This window comes from Chelonus insularis, unplaced genomic scaffold, assembly GCF_013357705.1.
Source record: "Chelonus insularis isolate UGA/USDA-ARS -01 unplaced genomic scaffold, ASM1335770v1 contig_397_pilon, whole genome shotgun sequence".
NCBI lineage: Eukaryota > Metazoa > Arthropoda > Insecta > Hymenoptera > Braconidae > Chelonus > Chelonus insularis.
The window spans coordinates 917,760-936,553 of record NW_023276552.1 but is presented as its reverse complement, the minus strand read 5'-3'; the positions used below and the strand labels follow the sequence as shown (position 1 = coordinate 936,553).

General features: G+C 33.2%; 2 protein-coding genes across 4 annotated transcripts in view; both read left to right on the top strand.

Moving 5' to 3' along the window:
* The window catches only part of LOC118067808 (protein prickle-like), a 39,137-nt gene extending 22,679 nt beyond the window's left edge, over nt 1-16,458 (top strand). For 2 of the 3 annotated variants that reach the window (XM_035084768.1, XM_035084769.1), the window contains 6 exons: nt 12,209-12,524; nt 12,661-13,197; nt 13,929-14,257; nt 14,906-15,244; nt 15,326-15,714; nt 16,076-16,458. In XM_035084768.1, coding sequence (XP_034940659.1) covers nt 12,209-12,524; nt 12,661-13,197; nt 13,929-14,257; nt 14,906-15,244; nt 15,326-15,714; nt 16,076-16,305 — 2,140 coding nt within the window. In that variant the 3' untranslated portion in view covers nt 16,306-16,458. Of the gene's footprint in view, nt 1-10,115; nt 11,379-12,208; nt 12,525-12,660; nt 13,198-13,928; nt 14,258-14,905; nt 15,245-15,325; nt 15,715-16,075 lie in introns of those variants that run through there. The other variant, XM_035084767.1, reaches the window with a different exon arrangement.
* Nucleotides 16,459-17,006: 548 nt separating this feature from the next.
* HLH54F lies at nt 17,007-18,302 on the top strand. The gene is made up of 2 exons (XM_035084679.1): nt 17,007-17,444; nt 17,971-18,302. Exons 1-2 carry the CDS (start codon nt 17,133-17,135, stop codon nt 18,187-18,189), a joined length of 531 nt encoding a protein of 176 aa, XP_034940570.1. The 5' UTR covers nt 17,007-17,132; the 3' UTR covers nt 18,190-18,302.
* The last annotated feature ends 492 nt before the right edge of the window (nt 18,303-18,794 follow it).

The window sequence follows — 18,794 nt, the reverse complement described above, 5'->3', positions numbered from 1 at the left end:
AATAATGTTCAGGGTCAGTCTTAAAGACATCACGTAAGAGGGTGAGAAAATGTGATTGAATTTAGGGGCTCGTCCATGGTCCAAACAGGAAAAAAAATTTCTTATATTACGGTTTCCCTCAGCACCAAATCATTTATTTTTGGATGTGTTACTGAAACGTAACGTGAAAGTTAAGAAATAATTGCAAATTATTTTATTTATGGCTATAATTAATTATTTCATATCACCTACTTTTAGTATTTCTTATGCTGGAAATTAATTGAATTAAAGGTAATATTTTTTTATGATGTTTGAAGAGATTGAATAAGTCTTGGCTATAAAAATTGATTTATTACTCCAAATCAAATTTCATTTTCTTGAGGTAAAATTTTTATTATCGTTCGAAAAATTGTTTGCCAAAAAATCAATTGGATTCTAATAAATAACTTCTCATAAAAATTTATTTATTCTTGAAAGGAATTATTTTTTTTTTCTATGGAATAAGTGGAGTGTCAATAAGACTAGAGGTTTGTTAGAAGGAACGTAATTAATTGTATTATTTTTCTACTTTCTTCTAGAGTTTCTTCTTCTTTAACAAAACATCAATGTTTATTTCTCATTTATTTATTCTTTTTGAATTTTTTGACAGAATTCTTTCGACAGGAATTCATTCTTAATGACGAAGAAACATAGAACATGACAAGTGGCTGTAAATAATTGACACTAATTAATGTATTCTCTTTCTAGTTTCATTGCTATATTTTTCTTTTATTTGCTTAGAGCTAGTTTATTTTTAATTACAGAAAAATGATTAAATAAATACATTTTTTAATATTTCATTGAATCAATTTGCATATTTTTATATTTTATTTCAAATTTATTGAGAACTTTAATTCCAACTTTGCTGGTATGATCGAAATAAAAAGATGCTACTTAATCTTGAGTTTGACAAATTTTATATCAATAAATTTATTTAACGGTACTAATAATAAATGTGGATAAAAAGTTGTTCAAATGCCAATAATTACATCTTAATATAATCTTTCTCCAAAGGGCATTGATTCATGGAGCCGATTAAAATGGTTCTTTTTTTCCCAATAAAAGCCATATAACCAAGAACCCTTCAACTTATGTTTTGCTCAAGTGTTTTTTCCATTAATCATTACTAAAAAAATGAGCTAATTTTATGGTATCTGTAGGTCTTTAAAGTGTAGTTGCCTGTGATACCGATCGTATGGAGAAACAGGTTGACAATGAACTGGCAGGTAAACCGGTTTACTACACGCAGCTTCAGTTTCTCCTGTTGATTTAACATCAGGTATGCTTGCTAGGATTTACATCCTTGACTGCACGTTGGCGCACTCTTTCGTGATGATAATCAACTTCACAGCACACTTTAGTCGCACATGAAAAAAAGCTCATTTGAATTACGAGGTGGGAAAAAATAATCGATGCTTCATTAACTTTAATTCCAACTCGTTCTCAGTCTCATGAATATTTTTTCATTCATTTTGTACAAAACATATCTTATTTATTTAATGATAAATATACACTATTTTCTTTACAATTATTCATCTTGACAGTTTGGTGAATAAGCTAAATTTATTCCTGCAGAAAAAAAATTACCGGAAGAATTTGAATATTCTCAATTCTAGTTTTATTGATAACTTTTGAATAAAGTCTTCCTCTTGATATTATGTGTATGTAAAAATGGAGACGGTGAAAAATGGTTTCTAAAATCTGGTATATCTCTGCTTCTGATTCTGAAAAGAGTGTATATTCCCATGGATTCCCATGAGCGTCGCCTGTGGAAAGACATTTTCTCAAGTTTACGGGACTTTTTATGCATTCATAACATTATATCGCTAGAGGGTAACTCGATTTTTCGTCCCTATTTTGTAGCTTTCACTTTTAACCGAGTAAACTTACTGCATAAAGTAAGTTGCTGAGCAAAAAACTTGAAGGAGTAAACTTAGGTTTATATTTAAGAGCTTTTATCAACTCCTTAAACGCTTAACTTCTAAACGTTAACTATAAAAATTGATGAGGCTTTTATTTTTTATTTAACTGATATAATCCCTATTTAGGATAAAAAAAATGCTTTTTAAATATTCACAAACATTGCCACTACATAATAATTACAGTTTAATCATTAAATAAATTTTTAAGTCTACTCGTTGAAGCTTGAAGTATTTTTTCTATCTGCTAAAATGATGAAATGATGCTTTAATGCTATCATCAGCCTTATTGGTTGCTATATGATCAGACTGTTTTTCACAAAGACAGAGCAGCAGACTGAAAAAAATGAAAATTTTATGAACTCATGGGCAATTGCATGCAGATAATAACCTTCATAAAAAATATGGAGAAAAAACACGAAATTCCAAACAAATAAAGAAGCAGTGGCAAGCAAGAATACTTAAGAAAATGAGATATTGGAAACCATACTGCTAAACTTTCATGTTGTTTATTTTTCATAAGTATCATAATAATAATAATAATATATATAATAAAGTAGAAAAGAAATACTATTTGCGAAAGTTCATAAGAATAAAACTTTACCTCAGGTCAAATTGTTATGTTGGTTTCATTATTTAGTTGGAAATACTTGTGTATTAAATTTGACAGTTTCATTACATTGTAAATAATAATCAATTCAATTGGATGGAATCAGTAAAATTATTATTTTCATCTTAAATGTTAAATTGATGTCAGCCTAAGGGTACATAGAGAATTGAGAAATTGATTTTAAATGTTGTTAACATGAAGTTAAGAGGATTACATAGTAAAGTCCAAGTATTTTGAAATAATATACACAAAATGTTTTAAATTGAGACACCAAGATTGATGCTGTCATTTTTGGTATGATCAAAAATTGTCTTTTTAATTAAAATTTTAAATAAATTCCACAAAATAAATTATTTGTTTAATTGAATTTAGCTTGACGTCTTTTATAGCTGGCAATCTTGTGAGTCTAATTAAAACTCAGCTCTCAGTTAGTTTAATTTAATATTTATTCAAATATAAAGACAGAAAAACATTACATGAAAACTTTACTCCTGCAAGTAAATTACATTTTCAAACTCTGAATTGTTGATGGTATTTGATGTGGTCCAGTTTTTGAACTGGAGTTTCAAACTCTGAAGTTGAAAACCTTCACAGCATCAAGCGACTCTCACTTTTCACAATAACATTGCATTAATGGGTTTAAATGTATTAAAGCACTCAACTTGAATTGATAACATCATTAAAAAGCAATAAGTGTCAGTCATCTGATTAAAAATCAATATTAGTGGATTATTCAATTTATCAGTGCTATCATCTTGTTCATCTTCTAGATGGATTCAAGTTTTAATTGCCTTTTTTTTAAGTGTTGAATTAAAATTCTAAGGATTTACAATCCAATATGATAGACCACCTGAAATTATAATTAATATTCTCACCAAGCTTTAGTGTAAATTTGAAATAGGCTATTGTACAGTTGAATGAGCATCAAGGGAGTAATTTCAGTATCAGCCCTTGCTTTCTCTTTACATACTGATCAGTAAATTTTCATCGATATATGTCGTGTCTATATACAACACATGCACTTTCTATGCAAATTATGAGGCGCATTTTTTCCATATTACTGTCATAAAATCTTTCTTGATATTTTTTTGTCAGGATATACCGACATTCTCCTTTTTTCCAGTCTTTCCACGCCCTCGTTGTTTTTCACATGTTGGTTAAACCGTTCAGAAATTCCATTACTCGACTCAGATGAGGTCAGTTTGGCCTCGCGATTAATTAACGAAGACATTTTCACTGTGGTTTGATATATACATATATACATATCTGTACCAAGGGTCCAAGCGTATTTGCATATCTGCCAAGCTCAAGTCAACATAAAAAAAAACAATTGGCCAACAAGCTGAGTAGCTCACTAAAATTCTCATGAGATTTTGTGAATATGAAAAATACTTGTACACATGATTTGGAACGAAAATAGCAAAAGGGAAAAAAGTTGATTGGAAACGAAACTTTTCCAGGATAATAAATCAATCAAGTCATCAGTGAAAAAGGGCCTTCAAGTACAGACACTAAATCAAGATCATGGACAGGAGCCTTCGGCATAGTTTTTTCTTTTTATTCCACATTTCTCTCTACCTTAATATGTTCTTACCTTTTCTCACCAAGCCTGTACTTACATACACCTATACGTTATAAATATGATTCACTGTTTCTGACAGGATTAATAATTTCAAGCATCTTGGTATATAGTAGCAGATGTGGAGACATTTTCACGTGTTGCGTGAGCTCTTTATGATCCAACAAATAAAGTAATATATTAAAATATAAATTTATGATAAATATTAATAAGAATGGAGATGATGCTGATAATAATAATGTATAATTCAAGCTTGAATATTTTGTTATTTACCTTAATATCATCGTGAACAATAGTAGCGTGGAATTAGGCAAATTAGAGCATGTACTTGAGCTGTGCACGTATACCCTTCGATCGTTATAAAGGATTATTAAGCTACTGCTAAGCTGCCTGCTCCATTCTTCTGCGAGAAATAGTGTATTCCCGGATTCTCTTACTCCACATAATCCCTCCAAGATTTTGCTCCTACTTACAGTTATTACCGTTTTAATTAATACTAATGTGTCTAGTGAGCTTTCTGTAAATTCAATTTAACATGCTAATTAATCTATCCATTTTTTAAATATCAGCAAAAAATTGGTATCCCTATCAGATGCTGACATTGAATATTTATAAATTATGAAATTAAAATTCATTGTCTTTTAATTATTATCATTTTTTAGCTTAGATCGAAGCTGTAATTATCAAATGATTAATTGATGTCAGATATTATTTGCATATCCCATTAATGAACATCTCAAGTAAATGATAAATTTATCAAAGCTATTTTCGAAGGTTCTATGAATTACCTGGCAACGAATAAATTTACTGAAGGACAATGCTAATTTATTTTAGAACAAATGCTATCTATTATTGTCCACATTAATTTCATTTTAAAACATTTCCTTGAGAACTCATCAACATGTGATCAATAAAATGATTTCAAAGTGCTAGAGGAATTGAAATAAAATACATATTTGTTTATCATTATCTCACATTCTTTGATTATGTACTGGAGAGTTCTGATATTCTTCTGTATCTCAACTTTTGACTTATTATATTCACCTGGAAGCTGTCATCTTCATTTATGGCTCTCCCTTTTTCTTCATCTATTCTGTAATATTGCTCGTTCATCTAGCCCCCTCGGTAATAATTCATGCAAACGCCATACGGAATATGTTGTGCACTTTGCTGTCAGTTTCCACTGCGAGGCAATATGCCAAGTGTTAGGAAGTGTAGAATACTCAACAGTTAACTTGTTGCCATTTTTATTCATTCCAAAAGTCATTTTATTTATTCCCATTAATATTTCAAATTTATGTCAATTAACTTTATAATAAGGGTCTAATGAAATTACCATACCAATCACTATGAGGATAGGTTCATATATAAAACTGAGTAATCAATTTACAGTTGGTGGACATTTCAAGAACTTCAAATAAATTGGAAATGACTCAGAACACGATAATGAAAGGATCTTTTCCTTTTTTTTTGTCATTCTTTTTTACTTTTTGTCTAACTTGGACATTCACTGGACCACCTTAGCAGAGCGATGTAATTCGGCATGGCACGCGAAGATTTCCAACGAAACTAGTGAAGCGTACAAAACGTTCTATAAGAACATGACGAAGAGTAGAAAAAAAAAAATTTTATTCCATGGTATTTCTCTCGTTTCCTTGACAGATCTTATGGCTACAACTTCCGTTTCTGATATCTCCAACCATTTATTTTTTCTGCAAGCATCTCCAATATTGCACCTGTAAAAAATATTACATAGTTATAAATAGCTACACTTCTGATAGCATTGACCTTTAAATTATTTAGTAACTTGAATTTTATTGAATAAGTTGCATTGCTAGAATTTTCCACTTCAATTAACATGCCAATAAAAAGTTTATTATCTACAGAGAATTAATTTTTTGTTTGTAAAAATATTTTTCACTAGTAAAAATCGAGTTTAGAAAAGTGAATCTTAATCGAAATCAATGTTTCATTGAGTATAAAGTTTTTTAGATCTTATTTTCAATACGAGTATTACGATACATGTCGATAAGAATTATTCAATCGATTGAAAACTTTAATCCAAGCGTCACAATATTTATTTTAATGATCTTATACAAGGATTAATTCAATTAAAAAAATATTTTTGAAGCAAATATAACTCAATTTTAACCTCACCACATTCCTTTGATAAAATACTCGACCTGAAAGTCGATTCTGCTGATCCAATTTTTCCTCTAAAGACTTGGCTGTCTGCTAAAAATGAGTCTTGATTTTTATACCTGGACGAATCAAACCTGCGGTTTTCAACACGCTCTGAGAAGATGGCGAAAAGTGTTCGGCAGTTGATTGCACTCCGGTCGAGCTGAACACACTATAATAAAGATTTTTTACCACGAATCGTTTCTTTGTCTCTCTTATTTACCAGGCAATCGCATGTCTAGATCCAATAATAACAGTCTGAAGCAGAAAGAATGAATCCCAGATAGAGAACAACGGATTGATTCTTGATGAAAAAAATGTTTGTAAAGAAATCCCTTAGGTTATATAATGAGTATATAGCTTGTTATTCAATTTGTCATGTACTTAGTTTGCCTCCTCAGTTGCTTCCTCTGGATAATTACGTCCGTAGGGCAAAACAAAGTACTTTAACTGTACATATATTTATGTATGCATGCATACATTCTAACGTGATCAATGTCACACATGACTTTCTACATATTGTTGTAGCTTCTAAGTAATTCGGCTCCATTCACTAGACAGTAAAGTAGTGTTTCTCCAAGCAACAAGAGGTTTAATCCCCGTAAGAGTATGAAAGTCGACGTAAGCTGATTGGGTTTTCTTGACATCAACATTCTACTGGATCAGTTGACCAGTTTACCACTGCAACAGATTGGATAAGATACTGTCTTGTCTCATCTTACTGCTGTTCTACACTTAAATCCCTCTCTCATATAATCAACTTGGTTCTTCTCACTCATCAAAAGCAGATAATATCCAAATCCAGTCAATTTAACTATGAAAATAGGTCATAAAAATAAAATCCAATGGTTGTAGACGTCGATATGCTTATTGATAACAAGCTAATCACATACATAATATCCAGAAAGACACTCGAGGTAGACTGGTTAAGATGGCGCGTCAAAGATCTTGGTCGTAAAAAAGTAATTACCCATCTTTACGTGCAGTCACTGGACTAACGCTCAGACTTGCATTCCTTTGCGCCTTATTGTGGCATCCTTTTCGGTTTCCACACTTGACTAACTTAAGTTATCATCTACGAACGTTAGAGGAACATCAGCTTGTCAGAATGGATACCTTTTGAAGAATAAGTCTCTGGTGATGACTGTTGCTGAATTCACTGCTTTAAGCGGTAAATAATTACAATATTATTCTACAGAATACATATATATATGTACGAGTATCTTCAGAGATGTCAATGTCCGCAAGCTAATTTTCAAGGCCACTGCTCTTGGAAGCAATATATACGCAATTACTTGGAGCTTTTTTTTATTATTTGACATACACACTCTTGCTGAATTTTTCCACTAGTCCTTGAATATGTTTCACTGAATTTACATTACATTATGTGCTGGAGAAAGCACACATTAATATACAAATATTTCCGTAATCATATACATTCCAATAATAACATGCTTTAACTTGTTCTTCTTCTTCTTCGTCATGGCCTTTATGTATAAATATAATGCAATATGTAGGATACTCTTGAAGATCAAAACGACCATGTCTACTGTTTAATAATGGAAGATGTGTAATTGAATAAAACGATTGAGGTTGCTAGTGTTTTTGAGTGATGTTTCCACTCATGGATTTATTTTTAAAAGTTGTTATTTCATTTCTTTGAAAAAATATCAAATTATTTCACGAAAAAGAAATATAATTGTTGATTAGATTTTATTTGCACTGTGAGTAAGATTACTTTCTTCTTGAATTAACCATTCAGACAAGTCTGGATAGTAATAAAAGTCTAGTAAAAGTAGCAGAAATTCCACTTTTCACTTTCTCAAGACTCAACTACACGATGTGCCAAATCAAAGAATAAAATTGACAGGAAATTTGAAATCGATCGTATACGATTTTGTTTTCAATATATTCATTGTCTTGATTCCCAAGGATGCCAATATATGCCCAGCACGTCGCAGCAGGATCACGTAGGTCCGAGCTCCATCAAGACCTATCACAGCCGAGACTGCAATCTACATAATTTTCTTCTAAATCTCTCTTCCTTCGCGCGCTCCTTGTATATACATTTACTACCACCACCAGTTAGGTATCCCTGAATATGTATGTATACATATCTGGATGCGGTATGGACGCAAGTCTCTACATACCCTTGAGCATATTCTCCAAGAATTTTGCCCTTCATTTGGTCTGAGCTCCTGAATACCACCTCAAGCCTCGAAAAATCACCGGCACCTTCTTCAGCAAACCTTTCTCAAAAATTTCTTACCAAGAAATTCGGTAATCATCACAAAGACCTTAAGAGTTACATGACAACGTCAACGGCAGAGTGGTTGTATCAACAGTCAGCTAGCAAAGTATATTTGCAGAATCATTGAGAATCCACATGAGAGCTATGTTGGAATCCTTGATAAATATACATGGTGAGAGGAGTTTCGGTGTAGTTGATGAACGTATTGATCTGCGAAATTCCATGAAACAGTTATTTATAATTGAATTTGATTCATAAAATATTGTGCTTTTAAACTTGTTGCTTCTTTATTAATATTGCATGGCAAAGTCATCATTAATTAAATTTGTATTAAAGTTATGAGCGCAAAAAATGGCAATTTTATTCAGAATGTTATTAAATAAATTCTAGGCTAACATACAAATTAAAACAACATTGGAAATATGTTTTTGATTTTCAAATAATCTTTATAGAATTCAATATAAATGAACAGTTACCAGCAGTTTATGAAGTCAAATAAATAATTAAAGCCGTTAAGATATTCATTGAAATAAAACATCTTTGCTTTAGCTTACATCTTTATTATCATTTGATAAATTAATGCAGGTTTGTAATTAAAAGAACATCTTTTCAACTGCTTCAAATAATTCCAATAAATTCAATGCAATCCAGGGTTTTCAATGTTCAAGTAATTTTTTTTGTATTACTTCTCATTAATTTAATACCAAAAGACGTTGATCATTTAAAACTCTGTCTAAAAAATAATTTATTTCCCCATATTTAAAAATAATCGCTTAGACATAAAATTAAATAGGCTATTTAATTATCAGTAAACCTTACCAGCTACTTTAGAGCTTTTTTCTTCATGTCTTTCCCAGGAATTCTTAAATGAATTCAGGTCTTGATGCCCACACAGAACTGGTGGATGTAAAACAACAAAATTATCCAAAATCTTGACTGATAAATCAACAGATGAGTAAGAAAGTGCTGACGCAATCCCAATGCATGTCTTAATTTTTAGGCACGCGACAAAGACCTTTTGAAGGATTTGATCTTTGACCCTCAAGTAGCTTACAATAAATCCAGAATCTTCTTTCATTTCTGCAGTCTCAGATTGCATGCTCAGCAAAGTAGGAATGTAAAAACTCTAGTCGAAGGGTCCAAGAAGACACGCAAGCATGCAGCGTATCTTTGTAGTACTTGGCCCAAGGCGTTGAGATTCTATCACACCACGAGTATTAGAAACGAATATATAAATATATGTATTGGTACAGTTGATGGTATGATGGTGTGTAGTATCAGTGGTAGCTGGTGGTGGTGGTAATGGTAGTAAGTAGTGATGGAACAGGTAAAAGAGGGTGGGCGTAAACGCCTGACTTCAACACATACAGATACATACACATTCTTGTTGCTTTATCGTGTTCTCTTTTGCTCCTTCTATCCAAAGATGATCGGTCCCTTTTCTTCTTACTTCTTCTCTTACTCCCTTCCTTGGGGCCCGGTGCGGCCCCGCTACTTCGTGGACTTGAACGCCGACGGCACGCTCAGTCAGTTTCTATACAACCCATCGTGCTAGTATATCCACTCAGGAAGTAAGGAAATGTGGTCTTCATCAGGTGCTCAATACACATCATGCCCAAAAATTAGTGCATTATTTGTAAAAAGTGATCATTAGTGTTGTTTTGAATTCATATTAATTATTGATTAATGAAGTGGTCAAGTGAATTAAAGTGATATATTTTCAACAATCATTTAATATCCAAAATAAAATTGAAATCTTTGTGATAAACTTTTTATGCCACGATTTAATTTGCTGTTTGGACATCATGAGGGTCGAGTTACCTTTCATGTGAAGTTACAGGTGAAGGTGAAAATAAAAAAGAGATTCGTATGAGAAACGACGCGCGCAAAGCAATCGTAGGAAAGCGATATATAGCCGCTTGGCAATTCACGATGTGAGTGGAGTTGAAAAGAAAGAAAGAAGTAAGCCAATTACCAACCCAAGTGGCTTGTCTTTCGTTTGAGAGATACGCGACTCATATTAAAACGTTAATCTCCGCTTCGCTACCTGCGCCACACATCTACATATACATTTTTTTCATTTTGTCTTTCATGCCAAGGTGTACACAATATACCAATCGTTCGTACTTGAGCGTAATAATTTTATCAATCAACACGAATACGGATAATCATCAAAGATCGAGTTGTAGAACTTGTACAATTTGCAATATTAAAGTGTAAAAAGAAGAAGAGGAAGTGAAAGAAGAAGAAGAAGATCAGGATTGCGACGACAAAGAAGGATGCCGTCATTGGATTATCCGGAAACGAGAGTATCGAAATGTCAAGCTTGGCTAGACGAAGGCAGACAAGTTTACTTTTCGGATCTAAACGTTGGTGGGCAACAGGATGTTGGGCAACTCGAAGTCACCAGGAGGCATATCTTCGAAAATTGTACGGTAGGAAAAACATTGAAGGAAGTGTTAATGTTGCTGCTGATTTTCATGAACCAGTATCGTGGGCAGCACCATCAGTATCATCAGGAAATGAATTCGAAGGTCATGTAGAACCTGAACAATACCTTGATGAAATTCTACGAAGTCGAAGAGATGATGTTATTATTAATGAGGCTAGTGAACGTGCTGAATTGCCAAGCCCTCGTGCCAGTCCCACCGAGAAATGCGTTGAATTTCTGGCAGGTGCACGTGCAAGTGTCCGCCGTAATTACTTGAACAATCTTTTGAGTCCTAAGCAACGATCATGTAATGATCAGCAAGTGTCACGATGTGTGGAAGTAAATGAACAAAACATCGATAATATTCTCCAGTGCAATTATCAAGATGAGTAAGTTCTTGATATCATGATCATGGTTTTTATAATCTAGTGAATTCACGGTGATTTTCTCTACAACATTGATACTGTGATGTGGATATAACTAATTTTGAAAGAAAGGTGCATTAAAAAGAGTGAGACGAATTTGTACAGCTACGGAACCGTGACGCCCTTTTACCTCATTTTTTCCCCTTTGTGGGAACGAATATCTTCTTCTTTCCCTACTCCTTTTCCGTCTTCATTCGTTCTCAAGCTCAGTTTTTTTTTGTCATTAAATAAAGCATCATCATTCTTATCTTCTTCTTCTTCTTTTTTCTCTCCAAATATATTTCAAGCGATCGATGGAGCTATTAATTTTCTAAAATTCCCAGCTTTGGATAGAGATTTAATAATGAGTTTAAAGCAATAATCGTTATGGGACAAGCACTCGAGGCATATCAAGGTTCATGATTTAATTTTACAACAGGTCTCATGATACTTTTAAGCTTGTATATCATTCGTCCCTATTAATTCGCTCTTTTATCCAGCCACCATTTCTCCTGGAGTGTATGAAATAAGTCCGGATTTCATTAAATTCGATCCGCACGCGTATTATACGATAATCGATTTGATTTATTAATCGCAAATCGCCCGTAGTGGTTGTATGTTCATTATAAAGTATGTGAAAGAGTCCTACTGCGATCAGTTTAATTGGAATGACGTTCTGCCGGGAAAACTTGTTAGGAAATGCCTCGAGCTGTTAATCATTAGCTTTCATATTATAGGATGTAATAATATTTTTAGGTTAAAATATTATTAATATCAACAATTTATTTATTGAAATTCTCTTGTGTTTTTGACAGGAAAGTATGCAAGACCTGCAGGTGTCCACGTGAAAGCCATCACCGGCCAGGTGTTAAATCGCCAAATCCTCCACTTGGCCTTACAAACGTACCTTCAATGGCGATGGCGATGGCATTTCAGCCTGGTGATGCATCGACTTCAGCCACGAGTGCCATTTCTCCTCATCAAGAGTCATTCAAGAGTTCCATTGAAGCCCCTCCTGTGCTTCAGGATCCCCTAGTACATCATCATCAAAGACTCTCACAAAGTGATGATGACAGTGGTTGTGCTCTTGAGGAGTACACGTGGGTTCCAACGGGTCTACGACCTGATCAGGTGAGTTTCTAATTAACTTTCATTTATTACTCACTTACTATTTATATATTGAGCTTTAAATAAGCCATATACAGATAATATCTTCTCTGGGTTTTATATAATAGTATAACTCAATTTATAATCTTTATATTCGTAGGTTCATTTGTACTTTAGTTCCTTGCCCGAGGATAAAATTCCCTATGTCGGTAGCGCAGGAGAAAGGGAACGAGTGAAGCAACTACTACAGCAATTACCACCCCACGACAACGAAGCGAGATACTGTAAAGATTTGACGGAGGAAGAAAAACGAGAGCTTCGTGTTTTTGCTGCCCAGAGAAAACGTGAAGCTCTTGGTCGAGGACATGCAAGTCAACTAGAACGACCTCATGGTAGCGGGTGTCGTGAATGCGGCAGGTTGATCACCACGGGAGAAATTGCTATTGGAGCAAATCGAGCTGGACCGACAGCTCTCTGGCATCCTGCATGTTTTATCTGTTGCATTTGTAAGCAACTTCTCGTTGATCTCATTTACTTCTGGCGCGAAGGGAGGCTGTATTGTGGACGACATCATGCAGAGACATTGAAACCACGATGCTGTGCATGTGATGAAATTATTTTGGCCGATGAATGCACTGAAGCTGAGGGCAGAGCTTGGCACATGAGACATTTTGCATGTCTCGAGTGCGATCGACAAGTACTATCACTTAATTTGATCTAAAAGCTTTGTTGAGGCGGTCTTTCTACAAGTTTTACCATTTTTATATTTTTTTTCAAGACACTTAAGTGGTGATTAATGGATTGAAAATTGAACATTATAAATTATTAATGATAGGCAGGGATTTTTACATTTTTTCAATAGAAGTTGATTGGAGTAATGTAATGAGATTATCAAAATTAAGTTATTAAACTACCAGATCTATTGAAAAAAATGCTAATTAATTTTGAAGATCGGTATCTACTTTTAAATTAAATTTCTAACGTAGAAGATTAACGGTATGTTCTCTCAAAAAAAAAATTACAGTCCCTAGTCAGCTCAAGAAGCTAATTAACTCTAGAAAAAATTAAGTAGCGTTTATAACTTGCATTTTCACCTTAAACTTTTTTTTAAAATTAAATGAAAGTATTTTTTATAATTCATAGAGAAGCGTGAAAATATTTTATGAAGAAAACATCATTACTATTAGTCTTGAACAAGAGAACTGTGCATTAAAATTTTTTAAAATAATCGTTTATTCTTATCTCTGAGAGAAATATTTAAAAAATTTTTTTTTAATTCATAAAACTACCAGACTTTTAGAGAATGTAAGAAAAAAAAATGTTTAAGCCTGAAAGTTAAGCACCCAAAAATACGGTACTTCGTAGAAAGATTACCTCAAACCTCAAGCCAGCAATTTCACTTATGTAGCTTGTCTTTATCATCGTCAGCTTGGTGGGCAGCGTTATGTTATGCGAGAAGGTCGACCCTACTGTCTTCACTGTTTTGACGCGTCCTTTGCTGAGTACTGCGACAGCTGTGGAGAGCCTATCGGTGTTGATCAAGGTCAAATGTCACATGAAGGTCAACACTGGCATGCTACTGAAGCATGTTTTAGTTGTGCCACTTGCCACACGTCACTTCTTGGACGTCCTTTTTTACCAAGGAGGGGTGCGATTTATTGCAGTATTGCTTGTAGTAAAGGTGAACCACCTACAACACCTAGCGATTCTTCCGCTGGACCTCCTCCAGCTCCACCACCACCGTCTTCTTTTTTAAGGTAAGTTACTAATGTTATTATACGCTCAATACAACAGGTCACTTTATATTACGGTTCAGAACAATAGGCACTTTAGTTAGCCTTTTTTTCTAAATACTATCTCGATTGTTTTTAAATTTTGTACATATGTTCATCCATGCTTTACGAGCACGGTTGTAAATGTCCACAAAAAAATTAACTTCATCTGAAGATAAAATGTATCACAGTATGTTGAATTGAACGGTTGCTCTGCACGATCATTTGAGAGCTAATTAACCAATTAGCTTGATATTTTTTGGAATTTTTTTATGACTTATTTGCTTGAAGTGTTTACCGATAAAATTTGTTGAAGTTGTAATAGTATTCATGGACACATGTTCAAAGATAAAAGTTTATATTCTTTTCAAGAATGGTCAATGATCTCAGTGTAACGACGTTTAAGTATATATGTGGTATAATGTACGAATGCATTAACCCATAAAAGAAAATTGTCTGTGAAAGTTGGAGCTCACAACTCAAGAATGATGTTTAGCTCCAAAATAAAAAAAGCTCTAAAAATATTTACAGTTAATTTTTTAAATATTTATCACAAAAATTTACGGTAATAAAAGAGAAACTAAAATTATTTGATGAAATAAATTGATAAAGAAATATTTTTATTTTTTCCAGACAATGTAGAAAACCTCTTCCACCTACGCCAAGCGAAGGATCATCTAGTCCTCCACTGCCAACTTCAACGAGGCATCTTTTACATACATCAAGTTCAGCAAAAAATTCTCCACGACTCATACGGAAGCAATATCATCAGGGATCAACATCGTTAGCTACAACTCCCGGCCCAGCCTCTTCATCAGATCATCATGATGAAGACAATACATCAGAAAACCTAACAACTCTTGAATCTCGATCAGGAGGATTGGATCGAATAATTTTAGAGCGAAATCTTGAAAGACTTTTGCAAGACCGTAATACTAATACAGAAGAGACCGATTCCCCAGAACTTGGAAGGTACAGTATATAAGTAATGCAATAAATAAAATTAAAAAAGAGAGCAAGAAAAAATTGAAACCAGCTGCTTTTTCTTTCCAGGTTGATGCAAGCAAGAGATAGAGAGCCTTTGCACTGCATTCAAAGTTCCATTCCGACCCATGCATCAAGTATGCCAGAACTACCTCCACCTCCCCATTTAGGAGTGCAAAAGAATTCAAGAACACCAACTCCACCGCAAACACCTCCACCTTTGCGGATGACAAACGTGCCTGTGGTAGATACAACCGATCTCTCTGGTGATATTTCAATAGCCGATCCACCTACGCCGACATCTCGAAGAGTAAGGTTTCAAGGAGATGATACCAATGCTGCTTCATCATCAACCATGCCGTTAGGAAATAGTTCATATCTTTCAGCGACGTCCAGTAGACCGCAAGTGCCGCGGTCACGTAGTTTACAACCGGATGAAGTTGCCAGCACATCTTGGGGTATAAAAAATACTATCATATTATTTTTAGCTGCCAGGTAGTTGATAATGACGGTTTAAAGGTTGTAAAAACGTGTGCTCTCAAGCGTAATTGGTTTTTAATGTTGATTATTACATGATGCGAGTTATCATAAATACCTCAAATGGTAATAAATATGTAAATTGATCACTTTCGGTATTTATTGGAATTATTTGTAAGAAATTTGATTTTAATTGATTGATTTTGTGTTTAAAATATTATCGACAAGTCTCATTGAAGATTATTTAATGCTTCAATTTGAAAATAAATTTTTATAACAATAATTTGATAAGGAATTATGGTGAATAATAATTTAAATAACCTGATTTTATTTATGTTACAGAAAACTTTGGTCGAATGACTAAAAATGAGGATGAAGAAAGTTGCTGTTCAACTTGTAGTTCATCCAGCAGTTCAGACGAAGCTACAGCATACGCACTACCTCCAAGAAGAGCCTACGGTGGTGTGCGAATATCTTATGTACCTAATGATGCAGTTGCTTGTGCAAGGAGACGAGGGACCAATCCTTCCACGCAGCCACATAAAGAGAACGACAAGTGTACATTATCTTGATATTACGGTTCTCGAAAATGTATTTCAAGGAAAAAATTTATGTCTGAAAAAATCATTATTCATTGTAAATTTAAATTCAATTCAAGATGGACTTTCCAAATTTTATCAAGTCTGTCATTGAATACCAGAATTTTGTATATATATCAACATTGTGCATCGTACTTTTTTATTTAATATACAAAACAAAACTGATTATAATCATGAGATTATTGAGATTCTTATTCTCGACTAAGAAAATAATTTTATTGTAATTTTGTCTTTTTGTAAATAATTGTGGATATTTCCATAAAATGTATTAAAATAATTTACTATACTTCTTAAATTTGCATTTTTTTCTTAACTTGAATTTAATTATTTCATTAAATCTCATAAAATTAATATTTTACACAAATTCCTCATCACTAATGTCATTAGTAATAATAACAAATACTTCCGAAAACAATGAAAACCATTCCATCTGACGCAAAGTAGAGGAATATGATGTATAAAAAGGAAACAAGAAGAAGCATGTGCTCCAGGTGTTCACATATGGTTGGAACACTTAGGATTGGGCCAAGAGCTACTAAGAGAAACATCTTGATCAGTGGTAGTGGAATCACAGATAACTATGACCCGCCTCTGAACATCTTTAAAACCCGCCCTATGACTAATTTTCCGCTTTTTCTTTTTTTTTCTCTTCCACTCAGTGTCGTTATCTCCGTTAAGTCATTCATCGTCAAAATTCGTCGGCATTCACTTATCGCTTCTGACAATTAGTTCCACGCGATCAGTGTCGCTTAACGGTATAATCCCTTCCGTCTGATAACAAAGAACATAAATAACTGATAATGCCACGGAAGAAGAAAGTGTCAACCTGCTCTGATGATGAAGACTTCACATTGGAAGAGAAATACAATAAAGACGACCTTCAGATACGGGCACCAAGAAATGCTGCTAATGCGAGGGAACGAGCAAGAATGAGGGTTTTGAGCAAGGCATTTTGTAAGCTCAAAACAACCCTGCCTTGGGTGCCAGCAGACACAAAGCTCAGTAAATTAGATACCCTCCGATTGGCGGCCACATACATTGCTCATCTAAAAGCAGTTTTACGTGAAGATAGTGAGTCTTATCTGGATTCGAAATCTTTATCAGTAACACTGGTAAGTCGTCTCTAGTAATTAGTGAGTTATCTCACATCTTTATCCACTTAAAACTTTTTTATGTGTTAATTCTAACTGGGATTTACCTGATTGTTGAACTAATATCTCAATTATCTAAGAAAGAAATGAAAAGTGTGAACAAAATTACTAGAAAATATTCTGAATAAAAACAGGTTTTAAAACAAAATTTATTGATAAGTGAAATAGTATTTTAAATTGATTAAATGAATAAATGATTCTTGGTGATTTTTCTGCGAGTTTTCGAGTGAAAAATAGCATTGTTGTACCAGGTGGATTAAATCTCAGTGAAAGACATTAAGTCAAGAATATTTTCTCTGTTTACGTCTGCCAGGTGGATCGGATCACATATAACAACGATGTTCTTCACTCTCATACATTTCCGTTATCAACTATTAATATATTAATCTTTGAAATAACAAAAGTCAAAATTGAATTTAGAATAGAAATATTTTAATAAAAATCAAAAAATTAAGAAAGATTATTTATAAGTGGATTTTATTTCCAGTCATGGCCATTTGCTATTCAAAATGCAACAACTCCATCGATATTGGTCAATAATAGCTGTTCTGTATCATCATCATCGGAAGTATCATCACCAAATAGGCCCTACAATAATAGATCCCATGTCCAATCGAATGAATACCAATGTTATCATTCAGAAAACCACGAGAACATGCAAGTCAATCGCCACAGTCATGAATCTGCTCAAGTTTATCCATATTAATATCCAACAATCTGGATTGAAAATATTTTTATAACTTTAAATTAATGAGTATATTTATTTTTCAATGTTTGTTATTTATTAATCAGTAGCTTTGGTGAAGAATAACATTCAAAAGTCATATTTTTACTAGTCTTATGTAAGTTTTACTATACGTTTATTATGAAAAATAAAAATGAATGAGTATCCGGTGAAAGATGGAAAAGCGGAAGGATGCACAGACGAAGATTGACGGAAGGATCAAGAAGACCAAGTTAAATAAACATAGAAGAGGCCCTTTGTATAAAGCTAGACGTTAAAATAATATATATCGTCTTTCAATAAATATACACATCGGAGTGTTTAAAAATCATATAATTTGACTGCTCGAACATATTTTCATATTATATATCCGCTTATTTTATTTGAGTTTTTATTTGCCATTATTCCTGAATATTTACCATCTGTAATAATTGTGTAATTAATAAAATGAAATAAAATTTTCAAAGATTCATTTATATTTAAATAATATTAGATAATTTATTTTCGATTGAGTATATACGTACCACATAATAATTATCCAAGCTTCTAATTCATGGGTAACTGGAAAGATTAAATAGGATTTGGGA

Bases quoted from the DNA above. Each gene is read 5' to 3' on its own strand.
- HLH54F (XM_035084679.1), top strand. From the start codon at position 17,133: ATGCCACGGAAGAAGAAAGTGTCAACCTGCTCTGATGATGAAGACTTC. The intron at 17,445-17,970 runs GTAAGTCGTCTC...TTTTATTTCCAG, and splicing joins AATCTTTATCAGTAACACTG to TCATGGCCATTTGCTATTCA.